This window comes from Astyanax mexicanus, chromosome 19, assembly GCF_023375975.1.
Source record: "Astyanax mexicanus isolate ESR-SI-001 chromosome 19, AstMex3_surface, whole genome shotgun sequence".
Classification (NCBI taxonomy): Eukaryota; Metazoa; Chordata; class Actinopteri; order Characiformes; family Acestrorhamphidae; genus Astyanax; species Astyanax mexicanus.
Window position 1 is genome coordinate 19595405 of NC_064426.1, and position 18491 is coordinate 19613895.

Consider the following 18491-nt stretch of genomic DNA (forward strand, 5'->3'; position numbering starts at 1 on the left):
TATATATATATATATATGTATGTATTAGTAGTGTGCCTTATCGAATCGTACACGATAATATCGTCAACATTTTTGAATATCGTGAACGATATTTTACCCTGAAATATCGTGCCATATCACCCACCCCTATCATCACACCAGGGTACTACTTTTTTACTGTTTTTAGCAAAAGAAAAAATTAACACTATTCTCATTTCCCATTATATATCTACTATATAAAGTAGATTTTACTTTCTGGATATATGGAGATATTTGGAGTGCATCTTTAGCATCATGACATTCTGGATCATTGACTTCTGTTAGAACTCAGATAATTTTATCTTAAAATATCGTGATATTATTTCAGGGCCATATCGCCCACCTATATATATATATATATATATATATATATATATATATATATATATATATATATATATATATATATATATATATATATATAGGGACAAGTTTCTTTTTTGCTAATTATGTTACTAATAAATGTTCTTGACCAGGATATAAAACTGTTATAAAAGAACTAATAAAACACTAATGTTTAAGCTAAATAGCAATACTGATAATAAATCCCTTACACTTATAGTTGTTCTGTCATTTGCTTCAAATGTGTGACAGACAAATATTTTGTGCTTCTGAAGGGCGTGTTTGAGACTGACTTTGGACGGGATATTTTTGTTGGACCTGGCAACCCTAATTAACTGGATAGTAGAGCTGATAAAAATATATACTATAGAGACAAAAGTATCAGGACACCTGTTTATTTACTTAGTATTGAATAAGTAGAGTATTTTTTATACTTTTTTTATAATTATTTCTATTGTCCAGAGGTCCCAAAAAAAATGCTAGGTGAAGTCAAGATGTTGGATGATCACCACCCCACCTCACTGCTGTGGGGCTTTATACCCTTTTAGCTCATGCCAGGCATTATTAATCTAGCCAATAGATCCATGATAATCTGCTCAAGTGAGTCTTATTCTGTTGGCAATACTTCTACATACTATCTTTACATGAGACATGTATGTGTCAGCAATGGGTGAAACTTAATATAATTAAATGCATTTATTAGAGAGGGTGTCCACAATCATATAGACATATAAATGTATTTTACAAAAGAGAGCTTTTTTTTGTAATCCAAAAAAAGCATAATGCAAGTCAGCGTCAGTGAGCCCCACAGAAATGCCTTTTTTCTTGCCAGTCCAACTAGTACATTCTGCTTTGAAGCTCCAGATAAACACACCAGATCAAAATATAATTATCTGATTATGAGAGCAGACAGAGCTACTTAAACAAGTAATTAAATAAACATGCATTTAAAAGCCATTACTGTCTATTGTGATGATAAAACTTTCCAGTGATAAATAACTGGAGTAGATATCAAATATTTACAGAACAAAGTCCAAATTGGCTCTTTCTGCGGTTGAGAGAGCCAAGAGTTCCCTCTTAAATCAACACTGGAGCTCCTCTGTACTGAAGTGAAAGCATTGGCAGGGCGAGTGTAAAGAAGATGATGTGTCTTTACTTTGCAGTGTGTACAACTTATAAGGGTTAGGTGCTGACTTCTCTCATTTTAGTCTTTCTGTACTAACCTCTAAGTAGGGGTGTACGAAAATACTGATACAACCAATGTATTGCGATATTTTCTTGCAATACTGTATTGATTTTCAAAAACATGAAGGGCCCTATTTAAACTATCTATAAGCAAGCTGTCAACTATGCACTGCCCAGATTTGATTTAGGGCGTGTCAATGTGTCTTTGCTGTCGTAACGATGGGAAAAGTACACCTTGCGTGCTTCAAAACACACAAAAGCTGTGTACTAATTTTCTTAATTTATCATGGGTGTGTTTTGGGCATAACATAATACTACGGAAAAAAAAATGAATCAGCGTGTCACTTGCCATTCCCTTTAAGAGCCAGGTGTGCTTTGACTTTGGCAAATTGCTTTTTTAACAGCTCAGCACTTCTGCCCAACTCAGCAGAGAGAGAAAATGACCGTCTCGTTCACGCTGTGAAGGTACGCGAGTAGCTCATTTATAGGAACAGTAATGTTATTTTATTTCATTTTATATTCTGTTTATTGTTGATGTAAAAGTTGGGTTTGCGCACTGTTGCATGTCCTTGTGTGTGTAACAAGCGGGGAACGTCTACGTTGCCAAGATAGCAATGAACATCTGATTGTTGACTCTTGTCAGGTTTCACGCCAGTCGTCGAGGATATATTCACTAGCATCTAGCGTCTTTAAATGCTATTTAAACAACGCAAACACAAGGCATGCCGACTAAAAGTGTAAGGATGGGCTTCCGAGTGGTGCAACAGTCTAAGCATTGAGTATCTTTGTCAGGGAGTCAGAAAAAAGCCTTTCTGCATATTTATTTACCTGCATACACACGTCCATGCTCGGTATCCTGGGGCACTCCTCTAATCAGCCAGCCCCCAGTGCGGACCCCCATCTGGTAGAAATCCTTCATCAACTGGTGGTTTTCCCCATAGATACCCGTTGGTCGCAGGGCACATGTGTACAGGATTCCACCCCCATTTAACTACAGAGAGATTGAGAAAGAGAGAGAGAGAGAGAGAGAGAGAGAGAGAGAGATTGAGAGAGAAAGAGAGAGAGATTGAGAGAGAGAGATTGAGAGAGAGAGATTGAGAGAGAGATTGAGAGAGAGAGAGATAGAAAAGAAAACAAGAGAGATAAATTAATCAGTCTTTCAAGGGTTGAGCCCAAATCTGTCACAGGATGGGTGCGGTGCTGCAGCCAAATGACTAGTTACATAACATTATTCCCAAAACGGTGCTTAAATTATAACTTTGTCATTTTATTGTCAGTTTTCATTGACGTTACAGACAATGTTCTCCAACCAGTCAGAATATTATGACCAGCTCCTTGTTTCTACACTTCTACACTTTCTGTAGAATCTTTTTAGCTCCAGTGAGCACATAGAAAGACTTTGAAATTCTATAGTTACAGAATTTATTACTACCCTCCTTTAACTTAATGGTCAGGGTCTTACAGGAGAGACCACTACAAGAGCAGGGATTACTGTATTTGTTTGCAAATTTGCATATTATACAAAACCTACTTTTGCAAACTTTTTCCTGACATGTTTGGTGTCAAACAACTCGGGAGAGTCACCAGATCTCAATCCAATACACCACATACCTTTGGGATGTGGTGGAACGGTAGATTCACATCATGGATGAGCTGCCAACAAATCTGCAGCAACTGTGTGATGCCATCATGTCAATATGGACCAGACTCTCTGAGGAATGTTTCCAGTACATCTATATACTATATAAGTTTCACATTTTGAACTGAATTACTGAAATAAAGTTACTTTTTAATTATATTCTATTTTTTGAGATGCACTAGTGTATGATCAGCGGACGAGATAAAATAGACAATGAGTGCAAAAACAAGGAGGTGATTACTGTATTCTGAATTTACTGTGTAAATGATGTCTGGCCTATGTATTTGCAGGTCAGACAGTTCAACCATTTTCAGTTTAAAATGTAGTTTTGTTTTGCTTTTGTGTCTTTTGTGGCTCATGCTGGTATGTTACACTGGAAAAGAAGCATTTTCTAAAGGACCACCAGGTTTTCTAATTAAGCTTTGTTGTTTCAGTTCTTGTGCAGTTTCACTGCTTCCACTGAAACAAAAAGAAAAGAGATGGAGCAGATTGTCAAGATTCCTAAGATTCTAGAGGCCAATGTGAGATGGAAAAAGTGAGCAAGCCGCCCTGTAGACATCTTGCCATCGGATTCACCATAAAATGCTTTGTCAGAGACAGAGCTATCTGCATTTAATTGGAGAGACTTAGACATATGTGAGCATGTATAGACATGTAACACTGTATATATGTAAGCTGTATGAGTGAGATAATGCAGGATAATGGTATACTGTGCTGTGAGGTAAACAATATGGGCTGCTTTGATGTTTGTGTTCCACAGCTGAATGTTCATTGTGTATTTTGTATTTCAGTGCCTGTGTTCTTTACCTATTCGATAAAAAGTCGTATCACGTGCAATTCTAAGGATGTTATTTATCTTTTACCTACATATCCCATAGAACATGGACATTGTGAGACAACAAGACCTCTAAAAAAACAGAACATAAAAGCTGCATCAGGAGGAAGGACTTCATCATCAAATTCACCAGTAGCTAAACATTTTATGGAGTTAATCCATAATGTTCCATAAAGACCTGAGATGCATTGGAATTGAACTAGTTCTACTTGGTAGAAGAGGTGGAGATGTGAATAAAAAGATTTTAAAAAGGGAAGCTCTTTGGATTTATACTTTGGGTAGTAGTATGTCACCAAGAGGGAAGAATGATGAACTTAATCTTACTTGTTTTTTAAAATGTTAAAATATAAAATTTTGATACTTTTGGTGTGATATTGTCAGACAGGGTTTGGAGGATCATGTGAGGGTCATGTGACGTGTCATGTGAGTATTTGAGATCATGTGTTTGCATTAAATGTATAGGGTGTTGAGGACGGCATGAGCCGAAACATGTCCGCCTTAGAATAAAGAGATTTAAGCAGCAAAACTCTTGCTTCTCACTGAGTGCGGGCTTCCGTGTCCCATGACGAGTTCTTTACCTTTGTGCCATTGGCTTCCAGCACCAGTTTCTCTGCTTCAGCTTTGCTCTTGGGGTACGGCATCTCATGGAAAATTTTATAAGGGGTATCCTCATCTCCTCTGTAGGAAAGAGAAGAAATGGAAAAGCCATTAGGAGTGTTACTTTCCATATAAGGCCTGGAAGAAGATGTGGTTGGACAGGGAAGATAAGATAAAGCCCATTACAGCTGTTATGCCCCTTGTTTTCTTTTTCTCCAAGACCGGATGTTTAAATTCCTGTTTAGTTTTTAATTCTGATTTACTGTAAAATACCACCCTTTTTAGAGTAGATAACACATACTTCTTTATATGCAGTGGTATGAAAAAAATTAGGCACTCCTGATCATTTTCATGATTTTCCTTTAAGAATCATTGGTTGTTCGGATCAGCAATTTCAGTTAAATAAATAAAATAGCAGACGAACACAGTGATATTTAAAAAAGTGAAATTAAGTGTATAGGATTTTCAGAAAGTGTGCAATAATTCTTTAAACAAAAAAAAGGCCTTCGCTATGGAAGCATACGGAGTTCACACAGAGCTCACACGGTCATGTGATGTTCTGGAATTTCACATCATACCCAGGTCTGAAATATGGGTCCAAGCTGTTAAAATGGGAATGGCGCCTCTTAACTACTACACTGGGCAAAGCTCGTTGGATTGTTTTGTACTTCTTATTTTATATTTCCTGTAACTTTCATATTTAGACTTTTCATAGGCCTCAAAATATAAAGGGCCCACTGAACATACAGACAAAAACATTCTTTTAAAAACATTTACCATAGTTTACCACAGCAACGATTTTTTTTAAAAACCATTCATTTTTGCCATTTAAATAAATTAGCTCCGACCCAGAGTTATTTCTGTGCACTGAAAAAAAAAAATAACATCTTAGAAAATGAAACAATCTTAAATCATAATTCTCATTTCTACACTGTAGTATAAATCACACTAGATGATCATGTTCTTACTTGGAAAATAATATACATATCACACATTACTGTTATCATGTATATCACATATTGCAATCCTGACGTACATTTAACACCAATTTAGTATTTATTTAGTATTTAGTTTGTATTTTTATATTTTTCTGTTTGTGGCATAGAAAGCCAAGAAGGAGTTTCCTTGCACAAGGAAACTTGTTTCCTTACTGTGCAGACGTCAATAAACTCTTTGAACTTGATCATAGAATTTGGCTCTTGGACAACAGTTAAAAATGTTTTAAACACTAATAACAGTATTTGCAATGTCATATGTTACTTTACAACATGTGCAAAGCCCTGCTAAGTGCAGTTTAGCCACTGACCTAGTCTTAGAGTGTCGGTTAAACGCAAAATCCACTGGAGATCCTATGTAAACCTAGTCCAGGCCCTGAAAGTAAAAATCCACCCAGGCAGTTGGAACAAAGTTCTAGTTCTTTTAACTAGTGTAAACAGAACTGTTCTAAACGTACACCTTACTATCTTCCTATCTTGTACTTTGCTGGTGGTGCTACATAGACAAATTCTGACCATTTGGGCAAACCATAAAACACTGATGTGTTATTTGCGCAAATAACACTGTAACGAACTTGCCGTGCTGTTCCTAGCACTATTAGTTCCAATCTGACGAGACAGCAGCTTCATCTTTGCCTGAGATGGGTCTCGAGCCAAGGTGGGTGAGGCCATGAATACTAATTCACGAGTTGACATTGACACGGGTGCTTTTTCTGATCGACTCATTTTTCAGAATATTTTTTTTTTTTACTAGCTACTGCAGACAGTAGAGGCTGAGAAACAGTTTCATATGCAGCATGCATATACAGCTCAGAGAGACCTATAGTATTTCACAAAGAACAAGAAAAAGTAGGATAGAAAGCAGAAGGACACCTTTAAGAAAGTTTTTGTCTGTTCTGGACGCAGGTCTTTTGTTCAGCTCAAGCTGTTTTACAGATGTATTTATTTTTTCCTAAACAGACTGCTGGAACTGAGCAGTGAATTAAAGTTTTTTCTTCCAAATACTTTAGGAAATTCTGCTCAATATGAGCCCTAAAGGAAAACGCTTTATAACTCCCAGTGCTGACTGAAGTGGAACAGCCTGGAGTAAATTTAAAAAAAAAAAGAAAAAGAGAGAGAGTCCTGGTCAGTCAGCGTGATCAGAGGTTTTGCACATGGTGGAGATGAACGCAGACATTTTTCAGACAGTGTGCACGAGCAGTCAGAGAAATATGCTTTGATGTGAGGTTTCTGCAGGCACTTCCGCAGGCCTGCAGGTACGACAGAAACAAAGATTTGTTTCACAATCTTAAAAACACATGTTTCCCAGAATCTGAAACAGTGAAATTAAAGGATAACAAATGATAGCCTGTTGGTGTAATACACTGCGGGGGGTCTACAGGGACTGGCAAAGTGTGGGGGCTATTGTTTTTTCTTTGTATGGGGTGAATAAATGAGAAATGTAGATTTGCCATGTCTTGTAGGACTACACCCAAGAAAAGACCCCCACTGCACAAAAAACACAAACACAAACACAATGGCCTGCACAAAATCCGCCCATCCCACCCACTCACCCCCTCAATTTCTCTCTCTATGGACATTTCCTAATAACTCCAACACGTGGCAGGAGGAAAGAAGAGAGAACGCTGCTGTTGACCTTCTATCCCTATGGGCTTGCAGCTGTGTGTGTGTGTGTGTGTGTGTGTGTGCACGTATACATCGGTTTAACAGCTCCAGAATTGCACAAGCACCAGTATGAATGTATTGGCACACTGGCTCAGAGCTCAGAGCATTCCACATTCTGATTTCATGCTACTCTTGCCTGAGGGACACAAGAACAGATGGAGGCGAAATAGATATTTAACCACGTCATTCGTCTCATTATAATTTACTAATTTATTCCCTCACATTAAGTATTCACTTCAGATCCTTCCACAACATTTCGACAGGATTAAGATCAGAACTCTATTCTTCTTCTTGAATATTCTTTAGAAGAACATAGTGCTGGGCCGTATGGCCAAAAATGCATATCACAGTATTTTTCAAGATCTGACGATTTCACGGTATTTTTATTTTTATTTTTTCTTGCATGACTGGGCTTTAATATAGCTTTGAGTTACTGTAAAAACCAAGGCTTTAAATTAAGGCTTTGATTACTATTGGGTTTACTTTGTCCCACAAAATTAAACAATATATAAAGAAATCAGACCTTATCATCACAAAAACAGATGAAGAATGTAAATAATAGACATTAAAAAGAGATACACCAACTTTATCACAGCTAAATATTTTTAAAAAGTTCCATAAACAATATAAATGGACCTAAATTACTTAAAATGTAAGTATTCAAAAAGATATTTCTCCAAAGCTGTATTGCACAAGTAAAACACAAGTTTAATATCAATTCCCTTCTTTCTCCAGTTAACAAATACATTCAAATAATCCTTTAAACTACAGTATTAATATATTTAAAAGGCTGTAGTTACTGCTCTATTTTACTCTGGGAAAAACAGTCATATAGCAGAAATGGCAGCAAGAGCTGTTCTGATATCTCTGTAGGCCAGCGTTTTTCTCGAGATACCCCTCGCTGCAGAACCACAAGTCCAGGGGGTGGGGCTGGATCTGATCCAACTCTTCCTACATCGTGTTTTCATTGGTCTGAAGCAGATCGGACTCTTCCCCATCCGGTTTTACTCACTCGCCTTTCGGAGTCAAGTAAACAATCACGAACGTGAAAATTATACATCGTTACACTCTTTTTATAGAACTCTGTTTTTTGTTCGCCGTTTTGATTGTGTATTAATATCTGTAATAATAAATGAACATGGTAGCTAGTAGATAAGACACTCATTGGCATCCTTTATTTTAATTATTTATTTTTTATTTTGTCTTTAGGCCCTTTTTATTAAAGATAAAAAATGAAATAGTTAATATTTATATAGGAAATGTACAGCATTTTATTATGTTTGTAATCACAGACATGTTCCTTCTTTTAAATCTGTATTGTGTGATTTAAATGTGCTACGTAGCAAATAACATTTTGATCTATAAACGGTAAAAGTCTTAAGGTTGGGTTCCAGGATTTATTTGATAAGATAAAATAAGTCCTGGTCGGGAAACGTAAGCGACACGTGTTAAGTTTAACGACGAATTGAAATGCAATGACTTAAAACCAATGAAAGGAGGTCAGGCTCCACCCCTTGGATCAGATCCAGCCCCACCCCCTGGACTTGTGGTTCTGCAGCGAGGGGTACTTGTTTTTCTCCACACAGCTGCGTGTGCTTCTCTGACTGTTCTGTTCAACACAGCGCTCCGTAGCGCCTCTAGTGGTATGGCGGTATGAGAGAAATGCATACGGTTCTATTTTCGCCTTCGGTATGCCGTATGTATGAACCGCTATACCGCCCAGCACTTGTAGAACAACTTGTGACTCACTTTCTCTTGAGATTCTCTTCAGTTCATGGACAGATCTCCTGACATTCTCCTTTCGAATTATCTGATATAATTCAGAATTCATTGTTCCAGCAATAAAGGCAAGACACCCTGGTCTATATAGAGCAAAACAGGCCCAAACCATAATACTACCACCACCATGCTTCAAAGATAAGGGATAAGGATCTTATGCTGAAATGCAGCGATTTTCTTTATCCAAATTTAATGCTTTTCATTTAAACCGAAAAGTTCTATTTTGGTCTGATCCATCTCCAAAATAACCCAATAGATTTCTGACTTGTCTACATGATCTTTAGGAAACTGCAGATGAGCAGCAGTGTTCTCTTTGGGGAGCAGTGCAGTGGTTTTTACCTTGCAGCCCTATAAGCCAATGTAAGAGAGGTCTTCAGTTGCTTAGAAGTTGCCCTGGGGTCTATTGTGACCTCGCCAACTATTACATGCCTCGCTCTTAGAGTGATCTTTGTTGGTCGATCACTCCTGAGGAGGGTAAGAGCGCTCTTGAATTTCCTACATTTGCACACTATCTGTTTCACTATGAATTGGTGGAGTCCAAACTCTTTAGAGCTTGATGAGCAACAACAACTCTTTTTCTAAGTTCCTCAGAATTCTCCTTTGTTCGTGTTATGATACACGTCCACAAACATGTGTTGTAAAGAGCAGACTTTGTTAGATCCCTGTTCTTTACATAACTGAAAACACCTGAATCTTATTTCACCTTCAAATCAACTCACAAATAGGTAGGATTGTACCATATTCCTCTAATTTGTTTAACTGGGTTCTCTTTTAACTATGTTTAGGTCTTGTGTGAAAATCAAATGATGTTTTAGCTCATATTTATGCAAAAATCTAGAAAATTATAAAGGGTTCACAAACTTTCAAACACGATTGTATATGAAATAAATATTGATGTAACTGGAAATTCTGGACTTCAACTTTTGCCTTTATCAAAAAGCCACATTTTGCAGCAATTACAGCCTGGCAGACCTTAAGAATTGCAGCTCTCATTTTTTTTTGAGGTTATCTGATGTGATTTCAGCCAGTGCTTCCTGGACCATCTCCTACTACATGGTTTGGCTTCATGAAGTCTTTCTCCTGCTGCTCCCGCAACAACAGGATTCAGATCCAGAGACTGTGCTGGCTACACCATTACAGTCAGAATTCTGTCTGATTCCTTTTTTTATATATATGGCTGACGCATTTTGCACAAATAAAGCTCTGAATCAAGTTTAGAATCCTAAAGTCACCTCTTCACCTTTGAAACTGGCAGTAATGTTTAAAGGGTTCCATTTAGTGCAGCTGTCAGTTGACAACCCGTGAGGCTTTTATTCAAACTGTACAATATAAGATTTATCTTCTTGCACAGTTGTGCATCAGGGCCTCCCACTCCTTTTTCTTTGCTTATAAGAGTCAGTTTGTGCTACTTTCTGAAGGGAGTATTTAACAGCATAATAAGATATGTTTTGTAAATACATGGAAATGTAAAGGTTTTAGCTTTTTGAAAGGATGACACTTAATAGAGTACTGTCTTGTGCAAAATACTTTTAGGAAAATCGTTATAATTTTTTTTTTAATCTTAAACAACATAATCAAGTGTAGTTTGCGGAGTCAGTGAAATACTTACAAGAAAGCAATTTTCTAATTATTTAAAAATGATAATCAGGTGTTAAACCTGTTCATATTGGGAAGGTGTAGCTGCAGGTTTTAAATCCAGCCGAACCAGAATCTTATGTGATCAACTGTCAAATAAACAAACCAACTAATTAAACAGGTGGAATCAAGTTTGCTGCTGGTTGTTCAGAATGGAAGCTTGCAGCTAAACAAATTTTACATCATATGGTACTGTATCAAATATTGCCATTTTCTAAAACAGATTGAGATATGAGTTTTAGTCAGCCCTGTTTCGTTATCCAAGTCCTTCCTTATGGCAAGTCAGACACTGTGCTAATTCTGGATTATTTCCAGTTCTGATGACACTGTTTAATAATAGGCACCATCACTGAGCAATGAATACTGCTGAGGTGTGGGAGTCCTATTTTTAACACAGTCACTGAAGAAGAAGTGCAACTCCAATAATAATGCCAACCTTTTAAAGTAACAAAAGGAACTTTCTTAAGTTTGAATTACATAATTCAAAGATTCTGATCATAATTTTTTTTACACAAGAGATGGGTGATATGGTCCTAAAATAATATCTCAATATACCCTGCCTGGCCCCAAAAAAAAAAAACAAAAAAAAACACTGTAATAATTGGCTGGACCTCCTTTAGCTTTAATTGTGTGACGCATTCACTGTGGTTTTGTTTCAATAAGCTTGTGCAACGTCACAAGATTTATTTCAATCCAGTGTTGCAATTAATTTTTCACCAAGATCTGAGTTGATGATGGTAGAGTCTGACCACTGCACAAAGCCTTCTCCAGCACATCCCAAAGATTCTCAATGGCGGTAAGGTCTGGACTCTGTGGTGAACAATCCATGTGTGAAAATGATGATCTCATGCTCCCTGAATCACACTTTTTCACAATAAATGAATGCTGCACATGAAACATGTTTCTTAACCTCCATTTTCTCCAGCAGAAAAAAGCAAGAGTGTGCTTTAGGAAAAGCACCTGTGTCTACGTCAACCCGTGTATTAGTATTCATGGCCTTGCCCCCTTGGCTCGCGACCGCCCACAGGCAGAGCTGAAGCTGCCGTCTCACCGGCCAAGCAACGCCATCTCGTCAGACAGGAACTAACAGCATTAGGATTTTTTCTTTCTGGACCTGAACTACCCACCTCGGTGTGTTAGTAACTAGGTTTACATAGGATCTCCAGTGGATTTCATGTTTAGGTCAATGGCTGAACTGCACTTAGCAGCGCATTACACATGTTGTAAAGAAACATATGACATTGCAAAGACTGTTATTAGTGTAAAAATATCTTAATTTTACAATGTGTCTAACTGTTGTCCATCTCGCAGTGCTGTTAGTCATGTATGAATATTTATGAGCAATAGCCAATATCCTATCGTTTCTTCCAGCCCCACTCCTCCACCGGACTAAAGCAGCGTTATACTGGATCACATTTATTTTATTTTATTTTTATTTTTTTTTACAAAAAACAGCTCGCAAGGCATTCACTCTTACTAGAGACCACAACTAGACGTTTTAAAATAAATGAAAAAACGATGGAATGAGACCTTTAAGGATGTGGCTGGGTTAGCACCTCTAAAACTCTGATCCTAAAATTACCACTATAGATGAATGAATGCCTGATAGTGGCCACCTGTCTGTTTTCAATATTCATTTCTGTTTTTGTTTTCATAAAATTCTGCTTTTGTATTGAACCTGAACCTGAACTAGACATGTTTTTGTGATAATCAGAGCTTGGACAGTGATGTATTGTAGAAGAAACACTGGGATTTTAGCCGCAGGATTAAACACGTTAACTTCAGGGGATAATCAACAGCGAGGTATGCAGCTAAAATAATATCAGAGTGCCATTGTTTTTTCCACAGACTGCTTCCCATCTGTTGGAACAGGTTTTCTCCATTACGCTGCTTCATTCTTTCAGCTCAGAGTACGACGAAAAGCTTTGTGGTGAACTTCTACAAAAGAAAAAGACAAAGTGCAGGAAGGTCTTTTACATGCGGGATTAGGCCTGGACAATAATTCGATATCGGTATTTATCGCAATAAGAAATGTTTCAATAACGGTGATATCAGTTTTGTGGTATATCGATATGTATTAGAATCACGGACAGGCGTTTTTTACTGGCGTCAGCTTGCCCCAGAGCTCAACACATTCAGCCCCCGTAGCTGGGCTACGTCAGTGCGTGATGACGTAACCACACAGGCACGTAGCCAAATAGGCTAGGCTAGGCAAGGCTAGGTTAAAATGGCTAGGCTCGGGTCCGCTTCGCTACTCAGCACATATGTCTCGCGCTGGAGCCAAACGGAGCCGGGACGAGCGGATCCAAGACTAAGGTAGACTCGATTCAGTCGGCCCCGGATCCTCGAGGCCCGCGGGCCGGCCGCGTCCGCTTTGCTGCAAATTGTGCCGGAGAGTGCAGCCGACCAGCAGCGGTAATGTTAATACATCTAATCTGTTCCACCACTTCAAGCAACTCCACTACATACAATATTTTTCTTATACTGACTGAAGCACTTTTATAGCTTATGTTGTAACTAAGTTATTCATAGTTGATAAAGCCTGTAGGTTTGTTTATTTGACGGGAAAATCTTGTTGCTTTTATGTATATAAAGGCTTATTGTATTCTATATCCTAGTTGAAACACTTGTTTTAATCTGTTAAATTTGTTCACAAAGAATAAGAAGCTCTGCCTCTGTTGTAATTTAAAGTTATTTTTATTGGTAATAGTTATATAGGCTTATGTTTGACAGGGATGTCATGTTATTATTTTGCTATATGCAAATAATATTGAGCATTCATTTATTTTGACTACTTTTATTTCTAAAGTATTAAAGTTTTTGTGAAAGGAGGTTTCAAAGTCTTAAATTAAATTTTCAGACAGTAGTAGGTACAGATTTCCATTAGATAGATAGATAGAGATAGATAGATAGAGATAGATAGATAGAGATAGATAGATAGATAGATAGAGAGATAGATAGATAGATAGATAGATAGATGTGCATATAATGAGGGTATCTGATGCCAGCAATACAAAAAGTGCAAATACACAGTTATATAATAATTTAAATTTGCAGTGCTGCAGGGATTGCAGGGCTTCTTAGCAGTTTTCTGAGGCCTTCAAAGTATTTATATCAATATCGAAATTATATCGTATCGACCGAAATTTAAGGAATATATCGTGATATAAATTTTGGCCATATCGTCCAGCACTATGCGGGATAGACCCTTTCTATTGCCAGTGCCTCCGGCCACAGCATTCCCCCTAAAAATGTCACTAAAACGCATTGTACTTCAGTACAAGTTTCCTTTTTTCTTCAAGCAAACTACCAGACCTACTGGATTTGGTAATAAAAAAAGGGTTTATGGTCAGTGGTGGTGCTGGTAATGACAAGAATGACAAGAATATAAATGGGAAAGCTGCAACAGCAAATTTACAGGAGAAAAACCCCTTTTCAACTTTCAGTGAAAGTCAGTGTAAACAGTTTTTTCCCCTACGTCATTTTGGAGTACTCCTACATGTTCCATTCATCATGAAATTTTGAAGAACAACTGCCAGTTTCAAATTATGGGCTCAATTAGCAGCTTAATTAAGGGGGTGTCAGTGTTTGTCAGTCTTTGCTATCATAACAACAGGAAAAGTATGCCCTTCAAGGCTTGAAAAGCACAACTGTCTTAATTAATCTTAAGTTTCTCTTGCCGTTCCCACCAGCCAGGTGGGCTCTGACTTCACCATTTCACGCATCATCGTCCTTTGAAGTTTGCATATTAAATCACAGTTATTAAAGGCTAACTAAACCCCCTGATTTTAGCTGACTCCTCCCTTAGCTCAAATGTGTAAAAAAAAAAAAAAAAAAAAAAAATGGGTGTGGTATTTTGGGAGGGGCAATGGGTGATGTATGGGTTTAGAGGCAGGGCAGAGGGAGAGCGGATTGGCTGAGCTGCAGCAGCAACAGAGTGCCTCTGATAGTGGTGAGATGCAGATAGTGGGATGTCAGAAGAGGGGCGCCACTAATATAAATATGATTAAATTTTGCCTACTACACCAGACCCTCCGGACTCTGCTAATCACGTGATGCTGCGGCGTTCTAACTCGCTGAGCTTCTGATTACCCACACCTGTCCTGTTTGTATGAATACCCCCCGTTTCTGCCTGGTATTAAATCTAGTTCCTAGCTCTTCTACCTTGCATTTTTTCTGTTTTTGACTTCTCTTTTTGCCAACCCTTCTTTTGTTTGGATCTCCCATGTGTGACCGATTTTGCCTGCTTTCTCCCTGGTATGTTGTTTACTATTGCTGCCATTTTGTTACTGACCCTCTAATTAATAAACTGTGTGTTTGGTATCCATGTGTGTCTGTCGTGTGTCTGGACAGCGTGACAACTGCACTGCCAAAGTATCGGATCTAGACTCTGTATTGGCAGATACTTAAAATCAATTGACTCAAAGGCAAAAAAAAATTAATCGAGACATTCTTAAATATTTAAAGGTTTTCAAGAATCTGACACTACTGATGCATTTGCAAGTAAAAATATTACAATAAATATTGTGTGGTGAGGAATTCTAATCAAATATCATGATACACTATTTTAACACATTAAAACATTGTCCAGGCCTAATCCTAGAAAAATCAAATAAAAAATCAAATGTCACAAATCTCTTTTCTGGTATGCTTGTACTATAAAAACAAGACAGACATGTGAGATCTATTGCAGAAATGATTTTGAATCTTAGATACAGAGACACATTATCCTGTGGAAAGCAGATAAGGCCTGAGTTAAGAATTTCCTCTCTGATTTGAAATTTATCAGAATAACTGCTTCGGTTCATCGAACCACGATTGAGCCCTGAATATGTTGCTTCAGCCGTTCTGGCAGCAAAAGCATTCAAGCTCTCCAGGACTGGAGCTGTGGACCCCTGCTGCTGAGCTACAGATGTTTAAAGATATGAGAGGAATGTTCTCAGAAGACCCATCTAAAGACACTCTCTATACCCTTTTTTCACATCAACAAACCAACCTTTATATCCTCCTATCCAGTTTAATCCCAAAAAAAAGAGCAGTCATCTTTGGCGGTCCTTTCTTTTATCCTGATTAAAGTGATGATAGAACAAAGCAAGTGTTTTCTAAACACACTCTGGTATTAAGACTCCTTAAAAGCACTTCAGAACTAATACTGCAGACAGGTGAAATAGGGGACAGGGGAAAACGACTGCCAGAGCAGCTGAAGACTGAAAAAATAAAATAAAATAGAGCATACCTGACAAAGTGGTCTCCTTTTACATTGGGTCCCACCACCTCCATACTGCTGGTATAGACCAAGTGCTGAATACCCAGCTCCACACAGGCGTTTATAACGTTTTCTGTACCTGTGGACGAGAAAAAGAGAGAAAAGCAGCATGAAATCCTTTTCTGCTTTAACTGAAAAGGACAATCTCAAAGTGAACTAGTCATGAATTACAGAGTATTATATATATACAAAATTGAGAGGTGTGAGAAAGTATTTTCCCCCTTACAGATTTCTTTTATTTTTGCATTTTTGTCATACTAACATTTTTCAATTTTTTTACTTTGATGTTAGGCAAATATGGTGGCTGAGTAAATATATAAAGCACTTTTTAAATGATGATTTAATGATTACTGATTAGCTGATTACTACCAGACCTGTAGAATCAAGAAACCACCTAAATAGAACCTGTTTGACAACATGAAGCAGATAAAATATCTCGAAAAGCAACACATTATGCCCCAAGCTGAAGAAATTTTAAAACAGATGAGTCATTGACATCTATCAGGAAAAGATAACAAAATCATTTCTTAGTCTTGGACCACAGTGAGAGCTATCATTAAAAAAGGGAGAAAACATGGAACACTGGTGAACCTTCCCAGGAGTGGCCGGCCGATCCAAATTATTCCAAAAGGACATGGACAACTCATCCAGGAGGTCACAAAAGAACCCAGAACAACATTTAAAGAACTGCAGGTCTCGCTTGCCTCAGTTAAAGTTAGCGTTAATAATTCAATAATAAGCAAAAGACTGGTCGAAAATGGTCTCCATGTGTTTGGAGTAACGTAAAAACAAAAACATTACTGGCACATTTCTGCCATTCAACAAAAATAGAATTGTCAAGAAATAAAAAACATGGAATACAATAATTTTGTTCTTAATAAGGGGAATACGGTCAAAACACATAAGGTTTTGATTACTGGTATGTAGTGGGTAGTAATGTAGTGGGTCTGTAAAAAAACAGAACCCTGGTCTTAGCAACAGCTCCTGAACCACAAAGCATTCAGTTGCAGCTTTCACCAGAGATCTTTCAGCACATCTTTCCAGCTTTTCTGCTGAAACGTATTTCACAGCTTCTGTTCAAGTCATATCAATCGCAGTTTAACGGCCTATGTTTCGTCACCAGCACATTCTTGCCCAACTCTGAGGTGGGTTTTAAATCAATGCATAATATTCTAGCCATAAAGTTTCAGACGCTAATAGATATGTCTTTACTGGGAAAGTCATTATTTAACCACTATATAAACAAAAAAGAGCATATGTAATTTCCAGTTACTGATTATTTTTCCACTGATTAATTTTTTTTTTTTTGGCATTAACAAAAAATGAATAACAGACTGCTTGTGTCGTCATCAAATCAGACTATGTTAATGTAGCACAATATAATATATTAAATTGTGTATAATATTACATTGCAGCTTGACACCAACTGAAACAAATATATATATATAATTTTCTGGGTCAAGTTTCAAGCGCTAAAATCACACTCTAATACTGTAATCACTACTATATGTGAAGTATATTTTGGACTGCAGTCTGCAGATACATTTTGTAGTATTTAAATATTTCTATAAAGTACCAGTCAGATGTTGAACACACTTTCTCTTTTTTCTCTCTCTTTTTTTGTGATTTTTTTTACATTGTAAATTGAATATTGAAGACTGTATTAAATATATACAGGAACACGTGGAATTATTCTTCACACAAAAGTGTTAAACAAACCAAAATATGTTTTATGCTATACTATAGATTCTTTTAAGTAGCACATTTATCTTTGAGGACAGATCTGCTCACTCTTGGTATTGTATCTCAGTGTCTTCATGAGGGAGAGTCACTTGGGATAATTTTCTCAGCATCTTAAAGGAGTTCCTGGAGGTGCTGAACAATAGTTGCTGCTTTTCCTTCACGCTGTGAAGCTCCAGCTCATCCCAAACCACCTCAATTCACCATCTGAGTTGATCAGGTTTAGGTCAGGAAATTGTGGAGGATAAACACTTTTTTTTTTTTTACAGTTTACTACGTAATTCCATATGTGTCCCTTTCCCTTTAATATTAATCTATAATGTAGAAAATACATTAAATAAATGAAGAAAAACATTGAATAAAAAGGTGTGTTTAAATGTTTAACTGGTACTATATATGTCCTGTTATTGATTGTGTAAGGAACCCTAAGCTTGATGGTCTTCTCTGCACTTATCTTCTGAAGAAGCAAGACCTGCTGAATTAGAAGGGAAACATTGCAACGCCCTTGTTTCTTACTGTTTTATCTTAAACTGCGCCTTATAATCCGGTGTGCCTTACGTATGAAAATAGACCAGAAAATAGCGTTTATTGATAGTGTGCCTAATGATACGGTAAGCCTTATAGTCCGTAAAATGAAGCAATTAACGCACTATTGTGTTCTTCTGTTAAATTTATAGTATTTTGACTATGAAGAGTAAACAGCCTGGTACCTAAATATAATTGCTGAATCTGGAGAAGTCACAATATCTTACACAACTTACACAACCTACACCCTGTCCGTCAGTCTCATTCATT

The 18491-nt window shown here is 37.3% G+C and overlaps 1 protein-coding gene across 1 annotated transcript in view; it reads right to left on the reverse strand.

The window, feature by feature from the left end:
• The window catches only part of hsd3b7 (hydroxy-delta-5-steroid dehydrogenase, 3 beta- and steroid delta-isomerase), a 42783-nt gene that overhangs the window by 3351 nt on the left and 20941 nt on the right, over window positions 1-18491 (reverse strand). The window contains exons 3-5 of the mRNA XM_049467617.1: window positions 15927-16035; window positions 4598-4697; window positions 2374-2536 (exon numbers count right to left, since the gene is read on the reverse strand). Coding sequence (XP_049323574.1) covers window positions 2374-2536; window positions 4598-4697; window positions 15927-16035 — 372 coding nt within the window. The remainder of the gene's footprint in view (window positions 1-2373; window positions 2537-4597; window positions 4698-15926; window positions 16036-18491) is intronic.